The sequence below is a fragment of the Toxorhynchites rutilus genome, chromosome 2, assembly GCF_029784135.1.
Source record: "Toxorhynchites rutilus septentrionalis strain SRP chromosome 2, ASM2978413v1, whole genome shotgun sequence".
Lineage (NCBI taxonomy): Eukaryota > Metazoa > Arthropoda > Insecta > Diptera > Culicidae > Toxorhynchites > Toxorhynchites rutilus.
In genome coordinates, this window is record NC_073745.1 from 140785863 (window position 1) to 140803290 (window position 17428).

The 17428-nt window shown below is 38.0% G+C and overlaps 1 protein-coding gene across 5 annotated transcripts in view; it reads right to left on the reverse strand.

Annotated features, from left to right (window-relative positions):
- The window catches only part of LOC129764327 (facilitated trehalose transporter Tret1), a 222338-nt gene that overhangs the window by 13918 nt on the left and 190992 nt on the right, over positions 1 to 17428 (reverse strand). For 3 of the 5 annotated variants that reach the window (XM_055763297.1, XM_055763295.1, XM_055763294.1), the window contains exons 2-3: positions 10325 to 10652; positions 842 to 977 (exon numbers count right to left, since the gene is read on the reverse strand). In XM_055763297.1, coding sequence (XP_055619272.1) covers positions 842 to 977; positions 10325 to 10516 — 328 coding nt within the window. In that variant the 5' untranslated portion in view covers positions 10517 to 10652. Of the gene's footprint in view, positions 1 to 841; positions 978 to 10324; positions 10653 to 11306; positions 11663 to 17428 lie in introns of those variants that run through there. The other 2 variants (XM_055763293.1, XM_055763296.1) reach the window with 2 other exon arrangements.

The window sequence follows — 17428 nt, forward strand, 5'->3', positions numbered from 1 at the left end:
AACCATTATGTGGCGAATTTTTAAAGCATAGGATAGCAGTACAACGATCCAAGCGTTCTTAATAACACGGTTTGACATCTGTCGATACGCCACAGGCGAAAACAAATGGCGCACGACTACTTGCTATTGACCCTGGATTCCGGTTGGATGCTGTTGATGCTAATGCGCAGGAGTAGAGGAGCGACTCTCTTAGTTGTAGGCAAATAAATTCCTATCAAGGCTCATGATAGACCGGAATAAAACAGAACAATCATTTAATTTTCGACAATTTTGGATGATGGGTGAGTGTTGCGAGTCACCCATACATATTTCCGTACATCGAAGGTTGACCTCAGGCGCGCGACAACTCCTGAGGAAGAGAAATATTTCCAACAGGGGCCATACGTTTAATACGCCGGCTTACGTCATTGTTGTCTGCTGATTATCTGTATGCACTTGGCCGCTGCTGTGCGCTATCGAGTGGTTGTATTTGACCTACTTTTTTCCCGCGACGCTGCTCTCCTCCACATAAAAGCTAATAAGGTTTTTATTTTCGATTCATTAGAATCATCTGGGGGTCGGACCTTCGTCGACATTCGCTAGCATCGGGTGTAATTGTGTTTACGCAGTGGCCGCATACGGAAGGAAAGTACCATATCGCACAGCATGTAATCATTGATAATTATCAGTTGCATGGTGTTGCAGAAAAATGCATTTGTGTCAGCCGCACGAGAAAAAAATATCTGAAGAATTTCGACCCCGTATTCAAGTCGGAAATCTTTGGAATACCAATTTGTTAAATTAAACCAAAATTTCTTACCGTTTCCCATATCAGCATATTTGAACAAATTGTTAAACTTACCAATCCACGACCCCATCTCGACATCGATGTACAATGGTTCGCTCACGTTGTATAGCTGGGGAAGCAGAACCGCTGAGTATCCGATGGGCATCCCGCAGGCCGCGGCCAATAGTAGCACCGCACATGTCACCAGAATCTGTCCGGGAGAAGAAGAATCATGGAGCCACTGTGAGTTGAATGGGGTTCATCAATATAATTATTTTGTTTTTATTGCCGATACGTCGTACAAGTTTTGCGCTTTGGTTAAGTGAGATGGAGACAGAGGCGATGTTGTGACTGTAAATATCAGCAGTTGATCAATTTGTTGCCACAGAATATATCGGTCTCAGCTGATTGAAGCAGTTTGTTCCTCCCTGCTCCATGAAAGCTGTCTGACGCAATCTTCTGGACGCCTGGAAAATTAATGACGATGGGGTGAAGCCAGTTCGCCACGTGTTCTTCGTTTAACGAGTGTTGTTGATGTTATTGAGCCATGACTTGTATAATTTTTCAACGAAATTCGTTTTCACAACCGCTGCTTTAACGATCGGGTTCGTTGCGCAAGAGCTTGCAAATGCACGTGGAATCGTTTCTGTATTCTGTTTCTGCTAGCAGGGAATGAAGATTTGTTTTATTGTGATGTAAATGAGTCGCCGTTGGATGTTTTACGTCAATATTTTCAAGCGTATGAGATTTACCAAACATTTAAAAAGACATTATTTCTGAATAATTTCTTAGCCTAGTACCTCTGTGGCCGGACGGTTACCGTCAGAGATATCATGCCGGGGTTCGGGTACCCGTTCTGGCCGAGGGAGTTTCCGTCGAAGAAATTTCTTCCGACATGCACTTGTACACGAATATTCTCCAATTTGTTACTCAGAAATAACGCAAGTAATACACTGCGTTTCATAACTATAGAACCACTCCATTTCTCTGAGTTTCCAGGATATGTAAGAAGACGGTTGAAGTATGTAGTATAGGGTATAAAAAATATTTTCAATTATAAGACTGGCATCAATTAATAAAATCCGGAAGATCATGGCATGGTTTAATGATTAGGGGCTTCAGATTCTGGACTGGTTAGCTTGTTTACTAGATCATACCCCTATTGAGAGCTTATGCGGAGTGATCGTACGAATAGTAGACGCAGCTTACAGTATGAGTGATTTGAAGAGTTTAAACGAGCAGTATCCTCTCCGTAGAACAAGATACACACTACAACATGGCGCAGCTTGGTCGAAACAACATTGAATGGGTTATTTGAACTGATTGAGAACTAAAGATGACCTACAAATTAGAAACTTATCGTAATTCATGTGAAATTGACGTAAATTTTGTAAAGAAGTGAGAATTTTTCCCTCTGGTTCTATAGTTATGAAACACTGGAATTTTTGTTTTTTGAATGTTTCGTGTGTGGACACAACAATAAAGTTCAAATTGCCAGTCTTATAAATGAATAAAGTTATTATATTTTACCTATCTACTTCAGTTCAACCGACTTCTTACATATCTCTGGAAACTCAGAAAAAATGAATGGTTCTATAGTTATGAAACTCAGTGTATGCTTCAGTAACAACAGAGCTAGCGATGCGTCGAGACGAGATTTAGTACGGTTGACTAATTCATCTGCGAGTGGGACTCACGAATCGCTAGCACTATCTCAGATAGTAGTGAAATGTTGTGGGTGTAAAGACATGGGACATTTAAGCTACTTTGCATGCTTGAAATATTCGAAAAATAATTAGACAACTTTTTGGAAAATGTCAATTTTTTTTTATCCCATTTATTTATTAGGCTCATTAGTATTTAGCTGTAACAGAGCCGGGTTTAATCGTGTACATGTACATATGTTTATGTTTCTATAAATTGTGAATTACACAGTAGTTAGTAATAGCCATTTAGGCGTTATGTTTTCTGTTCCATTACATTATGGTAAATTACACAGCATTAGCCATTTAGGCGTAAGGGTATTCTTTGTGTTCTTCCATTTTTCAGCAGACCGGACAGCGGAGACAGTTGATATTGATCATTGTTGAGTTATTTATAGAACAGAAGCCCGATGTTTCTTGCAGAGCAGAGCAGTTGTATGGATGAATCGATCTTTGTTCCACCGTGGATCGATTTCCATCGCTGATGATGGTTGCGTGGACGTAGTTATTCTATAACAACACAAAGATGGTCAATTGAGGGCCCTGAGTTTGAACTCACGATCGATCGCTTGGTAAGCGAACGCGTAACCAAGTGGCTACAAAGACCCCCCCAAAATGTCAAATTGTTTTTTTAAATTTTTTACAAAAATTTATAACTTAAAAACTATGATACCTACAAAATTCATGTCAAAGGATGGAATGTAGGAAATTGTTGAAATTTTCATTTTCTGACATACAAAAGAAACTCAAATTTCTGCATTACTCGGAAATTAGTTAAGCAAATGGAACCAAATTTGGCATGAGGAGGTTTTAGGGGGCAAAAAAACATTTCTAAAGTGGTTCCTCCCACCTTTCTGAGGGGGGTGGTCTGTCATAAAAATTTTGCATTTTTGCATAATTCGAGAACTAATCAAGCAAATGGAAACAAATAAGGCATATGAAGGTTTTAGGGTACAATAAATGTTTCTATTGTGTTTAAACACTCCACCACCCTCTCTAAGGGGGGGCTGCCATACAAATGAAACACAAATTACAGAGGGGAACACAAGCACAAACTTCTGCCTAACTCGAGAACTAATCAAGCACAATTTGGGATGTGAGGCTTTTTGGGTATGAGAAATGTTTCTATGATGGTATGACACCCCTCCATCCTCTGAAATGATGAGGGGGTCCCGTAAAAATAATACACATATTTCAACCAAACATGACAGTTGAATTTTTTTTAATGTGATAAAACGCACTCCTATATCTTCTTCTATCTATATACATGAAAATGGATCACTGAATGTGTTGATAGGAGCAGAACTCGAGGAAGGAATTGTCCGATTTAGGGTTGTTTTTATTCTATCATATTTTCTGTATCAAACATTTATTCCATGTAACGGAGAAACATGTTATTTACAAGTGGTTGAAAAAACGTGAATGAGAATTGTGTCTGCAAATTATCTGATATTATAATGATGACTTTTGTTAGAAATACTAGGAGTTTTATAGTAAAAGGTAAATTCAACGGGGTCGATTAGAAGATCAATCAATGAACAGTTCTGCGATTGGACCCATGAACTTGCTCACAGTAAGAAAACGCGAATGTTTGAAAGTATTGATAACAGAAAATAAATTTTGGGCGGGACGAAGTTTGCCGGGTCAGCTAGTTTATACATAAAAATGTTACGAAATAAACATCAATAGTATTTTTTCAATGAAAAAAATGAAAATGTTGTTGTTCGAAAAACTTTTTCCATGTTAATTTACCCATCTTTCGATGTATGGGTGACTTAATAAGTAATATCAATTTTTTCAGAATTTTAAAAACGTATGTTTTCGAGAAAAAATAATTTTAATTTTCAAAATATTTTATTTTCAATGAAATTTTTTTTCCAAAATGCGATAATTTCCAAATGCGATAATTTATACATAAAAATTCAACGAATTGGACATTAACAGCATTTTTTTCAAAGAAAAACCTCATCATCATTGCTCATCGTCCGATGTATGGACAACTTATTGGAAATTTTAAGCGCTATTTACATCAATTTTTTCAGGATCTCAAAAGAATATGTTTTCGAGAAAAATGAATTTTAATTTTGAAAATTTTTTTTTCAATGAATTTTTTTTCCAAAAAATTATTTGATATTTTTTAATGAAGTACCTAATAATAATAATAAACCTAAGTAATTTCCTACCTTTCATTTTCTGACCATTTTTTTGCAGATCTTATAGTTTTTAAATTAAGATTTTTCGAAAAAAAAGTTGAAAAAACTCAAAATTTAAAAAAAAAACACACAAAACAATTAAACAGGACTACAAAATTTTAGTCAAAGGACAGAATATAGGAATTTTTTTTGGGTTTCATTAAAAATTATCAAATAATTTTTTGGAAAAAAAGTTCTTTGAAAAAAAAAATTTCAAAATTAAAATTCATTTTTCTCGAAAACATATTCTTTTGAAATCCTTAAAAAATTGATGTAAATAGCCCTTAAAATTTCCAACAAGTTGTCCATACATCGGACGATGAGCAAATTTACATGGAAAAAGTTTTTTGACAACTTTTTATGTTTTTCTTTGAAAAAAATGCTGTTAATGTCCAATTCGTTGAATTTTTATGTATAAATTATCGCATTTTTAATGCTCTGCTAATTTTTCTCTGTTTAGAAACATGTCAAACGTGAGAATTTACACACAAAAATGTTACGAGCAAAACATTATAAAACTAAAAAGATAGAAAGTTGATGAAAGTTTATGTTTTAATAAGATCTAAAACTTTGTCGGATACACTATACCGCTATTTTTACTTTAAACTAAATTAGGATAAGTTGTATTTTTTTCAAAGCAAACGTGAAAAAGTTGTCGTTCGAGGGCTGTAAAAGGGCTCATCTTCCGATTTATGGACGAATTGTTGCAAATTGTAAAGGCTATTCATATATATATTTTTGAAAATTTAAAAAAAATACGTTTTTGAGAAAAATAATTTTAATTTTTAAAACAACTTTTTTGTCAGAAAATTTTTTTTCCAAAAAATTTTTGGTATTTTTTTGAGAAAATTTAAACAATTTCCTACGTTTCATCCTTTGACATGAATTTTGTAGATATCATAGTTTTAAGTTATAAACTTTTGTAAAAAATTAAGAAAAAAAATAGCTTTTTCCAAAACAGTAGTCCAATTATTTTTGGAATATTTCAAGTATGCAAAGTAGCTTAAATGACCCATGTCTTTACACCCACAACGTTTCACTACTATCTGAGATAGTGCTGCTAACTCCCAAGACGAGTTAGCATGAAATTCGTCAGTAGCGTTTTACGACCACATTATTGACGAGGAGACCTCGTGTCTCTCGGCGCATGAATGATCTCAAGGTGGGCAGCACTGGGCCCCGATGGTTTTTAACACTTCTGACACACAAAACTGCCGAAGTACATACTAAAATAGCTGAGTGCTTCAACAGAAGCTACGTGACTCACATAACCTCGTCGCCAGTGGAGCGCAGCTGGGTCGAAACAACCCCGAATGGATTATTTGAACTGATTGAGAACTAAAGATGACCTCAATTGTAATTCGTGTGGAATTAACGTTAATTTTGTGAAGGAGTGAGAGTTTTTCCATCTGGTGGTATAGTTATGAAGCACTGGAATTTTTGTTTTCTGAATGTTTCGCGCCTGAACACAACAATAAAGTTCAAATGGTCAGTATTATAAATGAAGATAGTTATTGTATTCTACACTATATACTTCAATTCACATATCTTCTCACATATCTCTGAAAACTCAGAAAAATGGAGTGGTTCTATAGTTGTGAAACGCAGTGTATAACGAATATTTTCGATTGTACAGATTTTTGAAAGAAAAAGTACAGATAAGAAAGATTTTTAACCCCTCTGGTACAGATTTAAATGTGGCAACACTGGCTCCCACGACTTATTCTCAACGAGATGAATCCGGGCAGTACTTCGGAACTAAGGCCAATTGAGGAATTCTGGTCAATTGTGAAGCAAAACTGATCAGAAAAAGGTGGAACTGCATTTGAACTAAAGGATTTCAAACAGAAATGAAAGTCAAACAAGTGGTAACACGACTCGTGCAAAGAGATCATCTCGGGAACCTTCAACCCGAAAGTCGTTTGTCCCTTTATGGTTACCCGCAGTGAAGGCACAATTTATTGCATAGTAATTCATATTCAACTGAGGATCGTTAGGGGACTGTGGACTATACTAATAGCCCTTCCCTTCCTCTGGAAACTGTAAGAACGTGAGAATGGCTTGCCACTCTCAAATGTCATTCGATGTGTCTTCGTACAATTTCGCTAGTTCAGGTCCAACACGGCGAGCAACTAGAAAGTGTGCAGTCTACTCAAGCTTTAGTTCAATTCCAAATTTATTCCAAAATTCATCTAGCACCTTTTAACACAGGCGTAATTCTACAAAAAAGAAAAGTTGCGCTGTATTATCAATACAGGAAATTTTTGAGGCCATGTTAAATTGAATCTAGGAATACAGACCCATGTACAGCGCAAAACTTTTTTAATTTATCACTCATGCACAGTGTTGCCACATTTAAATCTGTACCAGAGAGCTCAAAAATCTTTCTCATCTGTACTTTTTTCCCAAAAATCTGTACCATCAAAAATATTAGTTGTAGGGAAAAAATAATTATTAGCATGAAAAAAAATCTACTATTTTATTTACTACAAATACTACGTTTACATTTGCAAGTCATTCGTGTGTTTGATGAAGCTTATACATAGGTTTTCTGAATCTAAATTGCAAATTCTACCTTTTTAAAAATTTCGAGCTGCCGCTACAATGTTTGACCCAATCTTTTGATCTCAAAATAGCGTTCATTGAACCCTTGCTGAACCGATTTCGAAGCTTATTTTTGTTCTGATTATATTCAGAAAAAAATCGCTTGGCAGTTGCCGATGAGTGAGGCATAGTGAGAACGTTACAAACAAGGCATCGAAGCGCCGAAAAGGCGAGCGAACCATCAATTCTTTTCAGACATCCAATTTTTGTCCACCAATCCTGCACATGCTCGTTTTCTGAAATTGTGATTCCCTTACGGAGTAATTTCATCTTTAGGGTACGGAATTCATTCTCCAGATCTTGTACATTCCCATAGTAGAATCCTGGAAACGTTACAACGTTAATGCTGGCCAAATTGGAAAAGTTTCTGGTATTCAACATGGCCGCAGACTTGAGGGTCGAATCATCAAAATTGAATCTTTTTTCTAATTTGTTTGAATAGCTCCACGAAAAAAAACTGCGATAAATATCCTTTGAAATTATTTTCCTTTCGCTGTCTATTATTCTGATAAGTTCTTCTGTTGCTATTCCAACCTGAAATTATTGTCGCTTTTCAAATGATCTTCATATTTAATAGCATTGAACATTGAAACAACGTTAGACTCCTCGCAGATATTAATGAGAATGATCAAATAAAAAATTTTCAGCTCTTCATATAGCATCGAGAATTCAAGGTTTTTCAGCATGGGACAAACGATTCAATATGTTTTTTTTATCCGATTTATTTATTTAAGGCTCATTAGCATTTCAGCTATAACAGAGCCGAATTTGAATGGTGTACATGTCACATGGTTATCATATCTATAATTAGCACATTACACAGTTGTCGTTCGCCAGTATTCCTTCTATACCATTACATATGGTACATCCACCCAGTAGCCATTTAGGCGTAAGAGTATTCTTTCTGTTCTTCCATTATCCAGTTGGACCACCGGACAGCGGAGACAGTTGATTGATCATTGTTGAGTTATTTATAGAACAGCAGCCCGATGTGTCTTGCAGAGCAGAGCAGTTGCATGGATGAATCGATCTTATTTCGACCGTGGATCGATCTCCATCGCTGATGATTGTTGCGTGGACGTAGCTATTCTGTAACAACACAAAGATGGTCAATGAGGGTCCTGAGTTTTGAGCTCACGATCGATCACTTACTAAGCGAACGCGCAACCAATGTGGCTACGGAGACCCCCGATTCAATCTGTTGATCTGGGGCAAAACATACGTCGCACCGTCCGACGGGAATCCTTTCAGACGATCCTTGTAAGGAATTCTGTCCTTATGAAACCGATCAATCATTGCATTGTAAATGATTTTATGATCAGCAGCACCAAACGATACTGCGGTGTAAAAGTCGTCATGTACCTCGATGTTTCTTTGTTTAAATGTAAGAAATTTCACACATGGAAAAAAATCTGTACCAACCTTCACTTTTTGACGAAAATCTGTACTCTGTACCGTCCATAATCTGTACCAAAAATAACGAAAAAATCTGTACCATTCCAGATAAATCTGTACTTGTGGCAACACTGCTCATGCATTTAACAATTGTTGATGGCGTTAGCAGTATAATTGCCGAGTGTTTTCCAGTAAAGTCTGGATGCGGGTTTTCATTCATTTAAAAAAAACCTTTTTAAAATTTTTGACGTAGAACAACGTCTTTCAGGGAGGGTGCCAAATCAGAAAACAGGTCACGTTTTTATGAAATAAAGATAACGATAATAACTATTTCCACTGTGAACGAATTCTCATGATTTGCATACCAATCGAATCGAAAATTCTCTAAGATTTGTTTGATACATTACAATTCGTTAATCTCTAAACGTTTTAAATTCATGAAAACTGGAAGAACTTCCTTTTTTCCCATACATTTGTTCTGCCGATTTGTGTGCTGATCCTACCTATATTTTGAATGCTTATAACTCGAACACTTCTTAACAGATCGGAAAGATGTTTGCATCAATTGATAGGATAGATTTCTGCGCGTATATCACAATTAATAAAATATTATTTTTCATTAGATGAACAATTAAATAACTGTAAAATGTCAAGCGTTATCTAAACGCCCTAACTGCCAAGCTTTGATTGGCCCGATTTACGGTTTCCCCAACACAGGCTTCCAAATCGATGTACCTGTGGAAATCCGCTCTGCAAATATGCATGCAAGTCGGGGGTATTTTTATTTCCACCAAGCTGTGTTTCCCTAACACGGACTTCAAAATCAATGTGCCTGGGGGAATCTGCTTTGTCAAAACATGCAAGTCGGGGGTGTTTTTCCCACTGAGCTGTGTTTTCCTAACACGGACTTCAAAATTAATGTATTTTTTGGTGTACTCGCTTCATCTGTACTCGCTTGTCCTTGTGCAGACCGGAATATGTAAACGTACTTTTAAACTGAGAAAAGCCTGGGAAAATCTTCATTTCGGATACTAGAGGTTAATGAACTTTCGCGGTTCGAAAACTACGTAAACATGAGATGTGCAATAATTTCATAGGGAAATGTAAAATACAATGATCGTTTGACAATTCTTCCGTTCACATATTTTGGTAGTCCTAGGCATCATATCAAACGTAAAAGGACGTTCATCAAATTTATTTGTAAGGAAGAACAAAATCTATTACAACAATTTCGATGCATTCTAAAATAATATTCGAAGTGGTAAACAAGTGGATTACATAATATAATTACGAAGTTCTATGTCAAAAATATGCGGTCGTGTCCTAGATACAACCCCTTACAATTTTTTGTTGATTGAATTGCGATTTTTTAATGGTTTAAAATATCTGATACATATGGAACGACATTGGCACACCAAGACAAGACAAATAGCTGTGTTCATAGTAAGAGTTCACATAAATAATTCTGCGTACTTATGACGCAAATATTTCAATTGAATATGATAGCCTTCCGAACGGGTTAGGCTTTCAGGTTGACAACTCAAAAATCGAAGCACTCGTGTACACAAAAGCGCATGACTTGCCAAGTCTCCAACGAATAATGATAACATCAAATCGCACTGTCATTGTTTCTAATGAGGTATTGACGCACATTTGGTTCTTACCTGATGAAACACTCCACGTGGGGTGGAATGTACCTCTCCTCCTTCGGCATGAGGAGACCTGCAGTCACCGTCTTTCGTTTGATGCAGAGGCACTACTTTTCCATTCGTGTGCAACGTTATCATCCGCTCGTTTTCCGGTTCTCGCCTGTCACTGTGGGGAAAATTTTCACCTTCACTAAGCGGTTGCAACATTGCGCTATGTGATGCATTTAGTGGCGCTAATAGGACCTCCCGCTGTTTCTGTTCGGTGTTATGCTGAAGCCTGTCATTATTGTTGTCGGCATTTCTGATATCAGGGAATATCGCGGTATCATCGGTTGGCGTGGCACTAGCAACAGAGAAATAATGACAATTATATGAAAAGTTTTGCCATACCCATTCGTTTAAAGCGTATAGACTTTATCGGTCGATCTTGAGATGTGTTATTGATTGAAGTAACGTGAGCAATTGTCAACAATAAACATGCTGCATGGTTGTCTTTTACAATTTTACAAAAAAATAATTCGAATGAATAAAAAATTGATGGTTTGGCAAAGAATAGCGAACGTTACGAGTCCATCATCGTTCGAAAACAATTTGACATTTCATCTTTCTAGAAATTCAAATTCCATTTCTCGTCCCAGATTGCCTAATTTAATGGTTGATAATACGCTCGCACAATGCCCAACAGAAAATGATGCCATTGCCACCGTTTATCGTAAATTCGGTGCTCTCATTTCTCGCTTTACTTCCACTCTCGATTGCTCGAGCACCAACGACAAACGTTCGCGACAGCGCTACTTTTTTCGCATCATCTAACACGCATCCTTCCTTTTCATCTTTATTATCCTTCAGAAAAAGGGGGTTTTCGTTTCGCGCAATTTCCGTTCATTGACCCTGTGCATACTGACACATATACACGATCGAACAAAACTATGGCGAAACTAGCTGCGTCGATTTCAACCTCGCTTCGCTACTACACTTTCTTGGCACTTGCATTTACCTTTCTTCGAACTTCATTTTCCTTTCCTTATGCTTTTATGTTTTAATCTTTATGCTTTCCAATTCACTAAGCGACCAAACAGCGAACCATTATTCAGATTTCCCGAAAAGAACATCGATGCAATGGTCTAAACTCTTCTCTTTTTCACAGAACCTTGAAAGTACAAATCACGTTACTATCGAACAGTCATGCAGGTTTATCAACAAGATTCACTCAGCCTTCAAACCGAATGGAATGTGTGTTTGGTAAGATACCTAACGAAGACACCGTTCGAACATCTTATCGCAGCGACGGTCGCGAAACGAATGCCTCCTGTTGCTAGAATTGATTTCGTATATGCACATTCCAACTTCCTTTGCGTCAACATTGTCAGTCAGCGCCACCGCTCAAATGCCTTTCTCGTTATCATCTTTCTCGTCTCGTCATCATCTACTGGATTGGGAAGAGATGATGTTGAGCATAAGGGGCGAGTGGGGGTAGGTCGAATCAACCCCCGATGACGTAGCATGTTCCAATATAATTGAGAAATGAAAGAGAGGAAGAGAAAAGACAACAAGAGAACGCATGGTGGGTACTCCACGTCGTGTAGTGACTCTCTGTTTACGTTTCGGTGCGATTATTCCTCCCTTCATGCCACGGTGTCATTGAAACGAAAGCGAAAGTTTGGTAAACAATGCCGGCGACGCTACACCCATCAGCTGACGCCACGCTTTCGAGTGTAGTGGTGGTCGCAGCGGACCCTTTCGGAACTGAGGTTCATGTTTTAACCTTCCTATACTCGCGCATAGGTCTGTCAGACCGAGAATAAATGAGGTGGATGAATCAAATGACTATTAACCCTTTCATTAGGGGCTGTCCACATACCACGCGGACAACTTTAGTGGGGGTAGGAGTCACGAAATGTCCACGCTTGTCCACGGTGAGGGGCGAGGGGATACAGATAATTTCCACGTGGACACTGTTTTTTTAAACGTTACGTCTAATCTGTATGCATGTATGTGGCGATTGGCCCGTGTCAAAACAAAAAAAAACTTTTAAGTAGGTAGAATGTATTTTTCAGAACCGACTCGCACTCGTTTCTAATCGATTCGACCGATTCAGCAGTGGCTGGCACTGTGTAAAGAGACTCTGATAGTGCCGGTCGGGCATGCTTCTCTTATTTTTCTCTTCTTGATATTTTTCATTGAAATCTATATGCTGAAACTAATGCACATAAATTGTGAGCGATCGATTTATTTTCATTGTTAGTGAAGGATAATTTATTCCGTCAGGATGAAGATAACATCACAGGCTTAGTATTGTAATATAAAAAATGGTCGACATTGTTTTCTTAGATGTGGGATTTGATCCAGTTTCTGTTCATAATAAAAAAACTACTTCGTTTCTATCTTTTCAGAACTTCCAAGGTTTTACAAAATTGGAAGACGAACAACAAATTCTTTAAAAGGTGCACGGCTCGTATCTTTGAAGAAGGGTTACGAGCAGCGAAGCTCTTTATTGCCCTCTATTGAAATGTGGTAGTTTGTGAAATACTATAGTTTGTGTTCTATGGGTTGGACCGGAAAGTTCGTGCCGCTATTTATGTCAATCAAATCGAGGAATCCATTAAGAATATTATTCGGTACACGACAGATCAGTTAACAGATTCGATACAAATATCCAAAAACCACCGTCCCTGAGCATCTGGTGCAGCTACCAAATTGCTACGGCTTATGAGTTCCACATTATTTGACCGAAATAAACTCAATGAATTACATCTTTATCTGCGACTTGTTCTATACACGTTAAAAAACGTCGTTTTTGTAAAAAAAATCGTGATGGGCGATGAAAAGTCTTATAATTTATAACAATTTTGAATGGAAAATTGTCGGTATAACCGACATAAACCGTTATCTATTACCAAAGTCAGCCCTCACCCGCAAAAGGTCATCTTCTATGTCAGGAACAGCACATGCCTGTCAAACTCCAAAATTGCTTGCCAGATTGTCGAGGAGACATGAGGTTTGACGTTCCTGTTATGAGCTTCTTACAAACAATCAGTCGTTAATTTCCAATAAATACAGCTCGACAATCATGTGGTCGAAGCTATCAAATACACTTACTGTAGCAATTATGAACATTCGACAAGCGTAAGTTTTAAAAAAGTGTGATCAGGAGTTGAATTAATTTGCGACTTTTCTGATCTTGGGATGCAATTACGAGCAATTAACTGCAGGTCATTTTGTAAATTCATAACGAAATGACCGAACAATTTCGAGATGCTGAATGTATACGCATTATCAGGAACAGTTATAGCATTATATTTTTTTATGCACAGAAGCTAACTGTAGACATCATAAATGGAATTCGGAAGAATCTGAAGAGTGTTACAAATGTGTTACAAATATCCTACGTCAACTATGTGGTCATGGTTCGGATACAACCCTACAACTTTCTTGGTTTTCCAAAACAAAAACAAATAGGAAAAAAAATCGATTTTTTCTCCAAAAAAGATAGGAATGTCCACGTGGACAAAAAGAGGAGGGGTATAATAAATGTCCACGCTTGTCCACTTTTTCTGTCCACGTGGTATGTGGACAGCCCCTAACGGCAGTGTGCTCTGCCGAAGTGCTGCCCTGTACGGAGCACTGCGCCGAAAAGTATGCACATCGCGCTGGTGTGATCGAAGAGCAGTATGAATTTCATGTCGTATAAAGAAGACGCTCGTACACACAGCTCATCGTGCGGATGTCGTCTATAGATGACACACCTAACGAAAGGGTTAAAACTAAATGAAGTTGAATAAAAATATTTTCTGGAGTTTTTTCATTCAATCAGCGTTCTGAATCATATTTCGGACACTTTGTTCTAATATCTTGAAATGCTTAATACACTGATGATATAACTATAAAATTAATATCACAATTGCTTCTTTAGAGTAATTCCTAGGTTTCACTATCATTTCACATGAGAACTACATTTCAATTATAACATAATCGGCAAAAATATTACAACACTACTCATTATCGTTTGTGTTTGACGTTTGCTTAGCGTGAGCACGAAGAATTTACCCGTTCATAAATATTTAAATTTCTCCCATGTTTCACCAGTTCTCATCATCGTTAACAGTTCACTGTGATTGCTTGGTAAGTGTTTCGCAGTTCACTATAAAATATAATCAAGTGTAATGTAATTTTCGTCCAAAAAATTACAAAATAAAGTGTCCGAAATATGAATTCAATCTGTCCGAAATTTGATTCTTATTCGCTTCATTTGAAAAGCATTTTGTTCGATGATTTTTTTATGTTTTCAATCAAATAGGTACCAAAGTAGAAAGCTTAAAAGCATATTGAATTAATTTATTAAAAATATCAACCAAATAATATCTGTGCATAAAGTTTAAACCTGTTTCCTGCATCATATGCCTTAAGCGTTCGAAATATGATTCAGAACGGTATATCTTTTTCTTTAAATAAATACCAACCACGCCTAAAAATACATAATAGCAATATTACAGAGACACGCACAGTCTGTGAGTATACGAGTTACGAGTTTTCGCGCGAGTATAGAAGAGTTAACGGCACTAAATTTTTGAGAAATCTTCTTATCGAACTATAAGGTGCCGAAAACCGACTCGAAACAAACCGAACCCAATCCGAAACAAGTGGGTCCGGTTCGAGAAAGTCGAACCAAAACAAAACGAAGTAAATTAGGGTTGACGACATGGTGCTTCGTTTGTTCGTGACGGCTTCGTACATTCGATGGGGCTTCGGCTTCGTGCACCCGATGTGGTGCCCACATTACATAACGAACCGAATATGCCGCCTGGTACAGGCCGATCGGCATCATTCGGCATAATGTGGACGCGCCTTTAGGGTTAATTGAGTGGAGCCACCGGCCCAATTCATCTTCGTTCCATTTGCGTTGCCAGTTAGCGATGGTTTTTTTACGGACTAAAGAATAAAATCCACCACCACCGCACCCACCTTTGCTAATGAGTCAGCCCTCTCATTACCCGGAAGTGAGCAATGTGAAGGGACCCAGACAAAGGTGATGACATAACAGCATCTGGATAAAGCACTCAAAATTTCTCGTATTCTCTCAAGGAAGTACGGCGAGTGCTTTTCCGGCCTCACTAAACGGATAGCTTCGACCAAGGCGCCTCTATATATACATTTATACAAGCTCCTTGGCTTCAACAGAGCTAAGACTATCCGTTACAATGTAATAGTGTTCAACAGGTCGTGAGGCGACGCTGTCCAGCGCCCAGTGTATCACTGCCAATTCAGCACTATATACTGAGCAAGGATACTGGATACTGTGTGAGGTGCTAAAAAATACGTTGAACACTCCAAATCCTGTGGACTTATTCATAGAGGACCCATCTGTGTGACATCTATTACGGAGGAATCACCCAACACGCTATGCGAAGCCGAATCACTCTTTCGTTATGGGGCGATACTTGTTGCTGTATGACTGGATGTGGGTAACGTGCGTTTGTGTGTGCATCAAGTATATGCATAAAAGGTGGGATATTACTGTGAGGCATAACAGGCGATATCGGCCAGGTTATTATTATAGCTTATGGTGCCACACATCCTCCCCCATCCCAAAAATAAAGAAGTGCAAAGTAAAACATGAAATAATGAAATGATCATTTGGCTAACCTTTCATCGGTTTCACATAGAATATTTCTAAAAAAAATCTATTGCTATACCTATCGTTCGGTAATTCACTGTCAAACTGTCAGTTTTCAAAAGCGTGACTGATCTGGAACCACACAAGATTCTGATCTGGAACCACAACAAAATTCTACGCAATCATCCCAATCCGCTATAGACAAAATTGCGCATACTCATTCCAGGCCGCTAACGATCAAATCCTGCGCAGTCATTCCGAGTCGCTATCGACAGAATCCTACGCGGTCATCATGATCCACTATCGAAAAAAATTTTGCGTGGTCATCCCAAACTGCTATCTACAAAATTCTACATGGTCATCCCGAGCCGCTTTTAACCATGCATGGTCGATTCGATCCGCTGTTGATTTAAGAAAAAAATTCAGTCACCTGCGTCATCGAGTCACCATTCCAGCCCGCTGCCGAATGAGAACAACAAATATATCCTATCAGGATCTGCTGACGACAGTATGTTGTAGATAAATTTAATATGTTTAATGAAGCGACCCAGACGGCGCCAGTGGTTGTATGGTTAGCGTAACAGCCTCACAATCCGATCGGCCTGGGTTCAATCCCAGCTGGCGTCGTTGGGATTTTCTGAGGCGAAAAATCTCTGGTTACGTCTTCCTTCGGAGCGGAAGTAAAAGAAGTTGGCCCGGCTCATGAGTTGTTGAGTCTGATAGGTAGGAGCAGGTGGAGTCGCCTCCCTGATGTCGGTGATTGGCACTAAAGTGGCGGAAATAGGCCGACGAAAAATAAGCGAAGATAAAAAAAAAAAAAAAAAAAAAATGAAGCGACCCTAATTCCTCCATATATGTGTGTAAAGATGCTTGGAGAATACCTCGCCAAACCATTCTTCATATTTCATTAAAGCAGACTTGCGCTTTGTCGTCAAGTTCCAAAAGTGCATCACCCTTGTCGAAAATCGAACACTTCTCTAATTATATTTTTGTTCAACTTATGTTGTTACCAAGTCTCCATTTTTTTACTGACATCAATTTTGTTATTTTTGTGCGAGTGAAACAAATCTCAAGTTTCCACTCGGTTCGTGGCAGTTCAACACACACGGGACATTTTTTGATTACTCGGCGCATAATTATTTATCGGCAGATATAGCAGGGTAACTCCAAGCGCCTTCCCAGAAATTTGAAGGTAGAAGAATTAGCTTGTAGAATTAATTTCGGAAAAATAAGACAGTTGAGTGTTGCACGCTAACAGGATTGGTCGAGTTTTAGTTGTATGAAAGAAAGCCAAGACCGTTCAGACACGCTACATTCATGAAATATTTCAACCACATTTGGGATATATTGAGGTTTAACTAACAAAATATCGAGTCAAGTTCTGTTCTCCATACGGTCGTCCCAAGCCGTACTTGTTCTGCGCTTTTGTTCCGATCCGCCAATAATTTTATTTCCACATTCTTAGCATTATAATTTTTTCATACGGTCGTCCCGAACTGTATTTG